The sequence below is a fragment of the Elaeis guineensis genome, chromosome 12, assembly GCF_000442705.2.
Source record: "Elaeis guineensis isolate ETL-2024a chromosome 12, EG11, whole genome shotgun sequence".
In the NCBI taxonomy this organism is placed as follows: Eukaryota; Viridiplantae; Streptophyta; class Magnoliopsida; order Arecales; family Arecaceae; genus Elaeis; species Elaeis guineensis.
Window position 1 is genome coordinate 17,212,002 of NC_026004.2, and position 6,998 is coordinate 17,218,999.

General features: G+C 38.6%; 1 protein-coding gene across 1 annotated transcript; it reads right to left on the bottom strand.

Annotated features, from left to right (window-relative positions):
* Positions 1-256: 256 nt before the first annotated feature.
* LOC105054958 (phosphoglycerate mutase-like protein AT74H) lies at positions 257-5,655 on the bottom strand. The gene is made up of 5 exons (XM_010936629.3): positions 5,128-5,655; positions 4,609-4,728; positions 4,272-4,485; positions 730-810; positions 257-601 (listed from the first exon to the last, which is right to left on the bottom strand). Exons 1-5 carry the CDS (start codon positions 5,573-5,575, stop codon positions 526-528), a joined length of 939 nt encoding a protein of 312 aa, XP_010934931.1. The 5' UTR covers positions 5,576-5,655; the 3' UTR covers positions 257-525.
* Positions 5,656-6,998: the final 1,343 nt, after the last annotated feature.

Here is a 6,998-nt window from a genome sequence, read left to right on the forward strand (position 1 = left end):
TGGGCAAAGTTCATGAAACAATCTGCTAAAACTTTCTCCTCTTCCTGCTCCAAAGGAGGAAAGCTAAAAGGTTTACAAGTGCACCAATCATGTAGGATTTTGTAGAAAGAACCCATGCACTGTCACTGAGCAAATGGCCCAAGTCTCAGTTTTCCTTTGAACCTGAAAGATTCTTCTTCCCATCTCTCTCTATAGTTTGCTAGCAAAGCAATACAAATCAAAGGGCATTTGATAATCTAATAAAAACAAAGAAATATGTTGAAAATATACAAAACACCAGTAGATTGCAACAAGGATTTCATTACAGCATTTCTCATTGCGACATTTATTTTTTTATACTTTACAAAATTATGAATTTTTGTGCTTCAAGACATCTGTCAGGGCAATTCCAATCACTATTGAGAGGAACAGACGCAGGTGGGCAAAACGTGTGTCGGACAAAGCTTCAAGGATCCAAGCTTGATAGTCATATGGCTGCAGAAGAAACTGTAAGGCCTTTTCCTTTCCAGCAGTCCAAATTTCCAGTCAAAAATGTCCAAAGAATGGAGGTCCATTTATCCACAAATTATAATTCAGTTCACCAGGTTTTGCAGTCTTTTGCCTGGAGTTACAGCCATCACAAAAAAAAAAAAAAAAAAAAAAAAAAAGGATCATAAATTTTGTTGAATAAAACTAAGCATTAAACATTGTGCTTGTTCCTACAAAAAGCATAAAGCGACCATCCAGTACCACATCTGATCATCTAGCATGGCTTCCATCAGACCAAATGCTCGAAGCTCCTCAACACTGTGATGCACGAGTAGGCTGTACCTGTTGCGGTGAAACATGAAAACATAATTTTTATTAGCAATCTACTTTCTTCCACATCTTACAGATCCTTATCACAAATTAAAGGGCACAGCATGTTACAAAATCTGATTAGAACCAAGGAAGAAACAGAATCAGAAATAAGATAATGGTAAGGATCATTATCATAGTATCAGAATTTTGTATGCCAACCCAGTTAAATTAATTTCAAAGAAAGCATCATCATAATGGATGAGAGGGGTTTTCCTTTTTTGGTTAGTAGGATGGTGTTTTGGGCTGGCTTGTCAGAATGTATTGAATGTCTTTTGCGAGCACTTCTTCATACCAGTGCATCTACAACATTATTGACATCCACAGCAGTGAATATATGAATAACATTTTATTGAAGAATGCAAATTGATAGCAATCACTTGTCCTGCCGAGCATATCCACTATTTCATAAATGTTGATCCAGATTTTTTCCCTGCATGTGTGCATCCAAGGTAGCACATGTTCCTTGCTTTTCTGATCATAATACTCAAGGGGTGTACAAGATTGAAGACTTCATATTGCTGATTAATCATTATAATCCAAAAAAAACAAGTTAATATTCTAGTGACACAACGAATGAAATGCCTGTGCCCGTACGGGCAGAATGATTACAGGAAACATCATATCAAACAAGATAATATCTCCAATAGTCACCATTGCACATAGTCTGGCTGGATGTGTTTGGTGCATGTGAGATCAGGATTGCAGGAATGTATGTCAAATTAGAATTATGACAGAAAAGCACAAACTCTGGCAAGCTTCATGACCAGGCTGGAAGTCTAGTCAAGTCAAGACCTTATCATGATTATATGGGGACATAGACCCAAAAAGTATAAGTTGGATGACACTTTTGGAAGAGTGATAAATTTTAGGAGTGAAAGTAGTATGGATATTATCTGTCTAGATCCGTTTTCGTATCCGAATCAATCCAGATATAGATAGAAATTTGAGGATCCAACTAATATCCATATCTATATCTGTCAAAAAAAAATATGGATATAGATAGACAACTATCCGATCCGTATCCGAATATCCGAATCTATATATAATTCTATATAATTTTATATAGTACTTATTAATTTTTAAGAAAAATATATAACTATATAAATATATTATTAACTTGATTTATCATCTATTTAATAATATTTTTGATTCTGTAGTCATAAAGTTTAATTATCTAACTCAATTATATCCATATTTTCAGTATCCGAATTGTATCCGTATCTATTTAAAACAAATATGGATACGAATTTTTACATCCGAATCATATCCATATCCGTATTTGTATTCGTCAGATAAAACAAATATGGATATGGATATTGTGGTATCCGATCCGGTTTCAGCCCTATAAATTTTCGCTCTAAGAAAGTAAAGTAATTCTTAGAGATTGGTGAACTGTGGTTGTGCTTTGTCCTCACGAGATTATTCAGTTATTCCATGCATTTCCTATGCATATCAAATGTAGATTTCTTTTCTGATAAGCCTAGTCTTCATCATTTTGTTTTGCAAATTTAGGTGGGTTTCCCTTTGCATACCTTAGCAACTATTTTGGTGGAGGAGAAGTGTCTCTCTCCCTCTTTAACATAACTCCCCTTTAATGTATTTGATTTTGGAGGAACAAGTCGTTGAATGAAGGACACCACCCATGTTCTTAAAATCTTATAATTCATGATCTAGATCTTGCTATCCACATCAAATGGCCCTAAGCTATCCAAATCCCATCCTTGGATCGGGATCAGTTTAGGATCATAGGATTTAGATCCATATGATGGACTATATATTCCCTTGAATCAAGGTTAGCCATCTTGGTACCGGATCCTGTATTGGTGCCAACTCATTACTGCACTGGTACAGGGCTGGTTCGGCATACTGAGAGTTAGTACGCCCCGAATGCTGCGTATTGGTACCAAATTGGTTCGATACGCCTTGTACTATTCAGTTCGGTATGGTACAGCAAATCTTACCTTGGATCATAGAATCAAATTTGATTATATTATTTACATATTAGGCCATGTGGAGGTCTATTTTCTATAATTTATTGGACTATGTGGTTCTTAAATTACTTTATCACTAATAAATCTCAAATAGAAAATTAGCAAGTCCATTATTGGACAATAGAGTTAAAAAATAAGATGCAAGTTTCCATATTTTACATCCATATGTTAAAGTTGTATCCTTATTTGGTCTAAAACATTCTACATAAAATGATAATTAAATTGACATATAGTTATCTTGAATAACCCAACAGAATATTTCCATTAGATATACTATATATGGGCCTAATTTTGTGGAAACTATGCTTCTTGTATATTTGTTCTTTTAATCTCCACTCATCTATTTTATATTTGACTAGTATCTAAATTTTCATATTTCTTTTATATTTAAGAATTTCTTAAAAAATCAGAAAAAACCTTACTATGTCCAATCAGATTCACAATCTGATCTATAACCCCTTATGATTTATGACTTGATACTTATCTTAACAACATTGCACACCAACTTTCCCAAAGAAATTCAAATTTTTTTTTTTTTTAAAAATGTTTACCCAAGTTCCAAGATATCTTGCAGCATATTTCAGAATGACTTCAAATGACAATCCATCATAGCCTGCCATGCCCTTGTATGCCTTTAGCTAACAATGTCTGCTGCTACTAATGATGTCTAAGAAGGTGATCCAGGTACACATTTTGTGTGTATATATGTTTCTGTATCTTCACTGTAGTCCAATTTCATAATGTTCCAACAATTGCTGATTGGATTAAAGTGCTCAAACAAAAAAATAAGTTAAAGTAGCAACAATTGTTGTATTTTACTAGTATTTTTTATACAGTGTCAAACTCCACAACCCTTCCAACCTTCTCGATCCAGTTTTTGTGCCTGTGAGAGGCACCAAGAAATCAGGTGTCTCAACTTGTCTATCTCATCTCAAGAATGAGTTAGTGGCGGTTGCTAATCATTCAACTAGTAGTTTGTAGATATTCACAATGATAACCTATCACACTTAAATCATGATCATATCTGTACCAAAATAGCTTGCACTCCACTCTTTCATGAAAGATAAATACATCGAGAAAATAATGAAAGGCAAGAAATCTATTCATCATGATTTTTAGCTGAATTCATAAGGCTTGTTCTTTCTGTATGAGAACAATTCAAATCAAAAGGTCTTTATACATGCAAGAACATTAACATGAAGTCATGAACCTTTGTTAGTTTTGGTTCACTTTAAATTTTTTTTTTTAAAAAAAAGAAAGAAATATTCTACTTGTAAAATTTATTAGGTCATGAATTTTTCCTACCTCGGTTCAAATTGCTGAAGCACAAGTTCAAATTAAAGAATGAACAGAGAGCTTTTAGCTGGTACTAGAATAAGAAAATCTAACAAGCAATACATAATCAAATTATTGATTCCTTATGAAGTAGGAGGTGAATACCTTCCACCACTGCCTGTTTGCATAACTAACATTCCCCCATTGTCAAGATTATGCAGGCCCTCATACTGCTCTACAGTCCACTTGTACCATCTCATCAGAAAAACACGCAAAGTCAGGCCATGTGATACTATCACTATGTTCATGTTTGGTGATTGTTCACCAGGTGGCTGAAAGCGACCAATGTCAATATCCGCCCTCAGCGTCTCCCTAAATCCTGTATCAGTAACACTGCATAAATATGAAGCTCAGCAACTCAGAGAAATAGGGCAGCAATGTCAGAGAATAAACTCAGCAGCTTCAGAAAATCAAAATAGCTAAAATTGAGCAGATGGCACACCTGTTATTCGATCATAAACATCAGCGGCCGACTCCCCATTGGGAAAACGGTAGAAGAAACGGCCATAGCGAAGACGAATGTCTTTCTCAATTCGCATTTTCTCCCTGTCTTGAAAATTTCCTTTTTCACATCAAAAAGTTTACTTGATCAGATCAATCAAAGAAACTCTGTATAAACTTTTTGACTCGTTGCGAATACAAATTTGCACCTGATCATGGGACTCTAAACATGTAAAATACTCATTCATCCTGATTATTAGATCAAGATTTTATAGTCATTCTCTCCTCTCTGATTCTCAATTCAAATTGGACTTGAACAAAGTTGAAACTTTCTTCAATTCCCTGGTACATAATCACAGCTCAAACAAGCCATTGCAATCCAAATCCCAAAGTTCTCCAATATAATAAATTTCACGTTGTAATGTGCTCAATTGCAAGAAGAAACCCTTAAGAAAATTACCAAAAAAAAAAAAAGAAAAGAAAAACGTTTAAAAAAAAGAGAGCAACGTCGAATACTGACCAAAATCTTGCTCTCGGAGGCGAGGCTCCTCCCTGACCCCGGCGATTCGGGAGGGCTTGAACGCCAGCCCGATGCCGCGGAGCGTCTCGAGGGTCCGGCGGTAGGGGGAAACATAGAAGTAGACCTTCCAGTCGTCGGCGCCGTCGCCGGAGACGAGGTCCCGTATCCGGACACCGCACGCCTTCGCCTCCTGCCACCCTCGAGCTGTGAGCCCGATCCTGGGGTCCGGCACCCGGGTGTAGACGCTCTCATCCACGTTTCCCTCGCTCTCGCCGTGGCGGACAAGGATGATGCGCCGCGGCCGGGGGACAGTCCCCGGCACCGCCACCGGCGCACGCTCCGGGAACCAGCCCGGAGGTGCCGCCCGGCCGTGGCGAAGAGAGTCCTCGCAGCAGCGGAAGCGAGGGGAGGAAGAAGGGAGCGGCAACGAGGCCAGGAGTGCCGCCATCGGCGGTTACCGAATCGCCGTGTGTATGGTAGTATCGCGGTTTACGACAGTCTGGTAGGGATCTGGGATAGAGATATCCTATCATTTCTTTCTCCGATACTTGAGAACCGAGTAGTCCATTTCTTTCTTTAGTTTTGTTTTCTTGTTGGGTTTGGATCTTGCGGAGACTGGATCCATTTGCATCGGATTGGTGTACCTAGACAACCTTGGAGATAGACACCGAGCCAGGAGATAGACACCCAGAGCCAGGGCCAACCTGTGAGATTGACCTGAACACTATGATATCAAGCTTAAGGATTAGTATCTTCACATAACATAGGGTGCAACCAATAGATACTATTGCTCCTGATCTCTCCATCTGAAGTCGGCCACCAAGATGAATGTAGTCGAGATGGAACCGCTGCTGGAGCTCCATCCGAATACCTGTAAAGAAGTCCTCATCGGGATATTCTTCAGTGAAGACCCTCCAATGCTCAAATTAGGAGATGAAAAATAATGAGAGAAGATAGTCGGGAGTCGAGAGCTTACTTTGAAGATCCCAAAGCCCCTTTATTTATAGAGAAAGAGTTGGAGTTGTATCCATCTCAAAATCTGGATAACTTTCTGGATTTAGCATATAGATTGAGTCAAATGAGATATTTTTCTTTTGCGGGAGACTCGATCACAAAGGAATTCCAATCCATATGAACTTTTCCAATTTAAAAGAAAAACAGATCTGGTGGCAAGGAGCTTAGTTCAGCAACGGACGAGCTATAATAGATCGTTCGAGGTCGAGGTTCTGAACATCATGGAGCATGCATCGACCTTAGATTATTTGAGATTGGTCTGCCATATACAAGCTATAATAGATCGTCTAAAGACGAGGTAAACCAGGTTCGGGTCAGGAAGCAGGAACTATTGCGAATTTAGTAGGTCATACCTAGTGATCTTCATATCTGTCATATACTCACAATCTGATAAGCATCCATCTCCCATAACTCGATCGGAGTCGAGGATGTGACAGTCGAGGTCGAGATACAGATCCACAACAGATGCCCTCCACTCTCGAGGTCGATCTTTCGATAGGTTAGCTGAAGAGAGTATCACTCTGAGGTCGAGGCTAAGTTGGTCGAACTTTCTTCTGCTGATATGTATCGAAGATCGGCATTCTGAGGTGAACCATTTTCAAATCTGGGTTGTTGGATCATCGAATCTGTGGGAGCCATGTTTTGATCAATCAGAGACCGTCATTTGTCGAACATCAGTCGGGGAAGGTAAATCAACAATAGATCAGAACCATCCAGGTCTTCTATAAATAGGGGCCACTGTAACTTTTAGTTTTACTGATTTTGCTATTCTGAGGGAGAACTCTGCCGCTTGCTTTCTTAGAGATTCTGCTCGATTGAAGCCAAGCTACCGTCGACCCCATCTTTGCCCCTTGTTT

Bases quoted from the DNA above. Each gene is read 5' to 3' on its own strand.
- LOC105054958 (XM_010936629.3), bottom strand. From the start codon at position 5,575: ATGGCGGCACTCCTGGCCTCGTTGCCGCTCCCTTCTTCCTCCCCTCGC. The intron at 4,486-4,608 runs GTGTGCCATCTG...TTACTGATACAG, and splicing joins TGTTTATGATCGAATAACAG to GATTTAGGGAGACGCTGAGG. The intron at 602-729 runs GTACTGGATGGT...CTGTAACTCCAG, and splicing joins ATGCTAGATGATCAGATGTG to GCAAAAGACTGCAAAACCTG.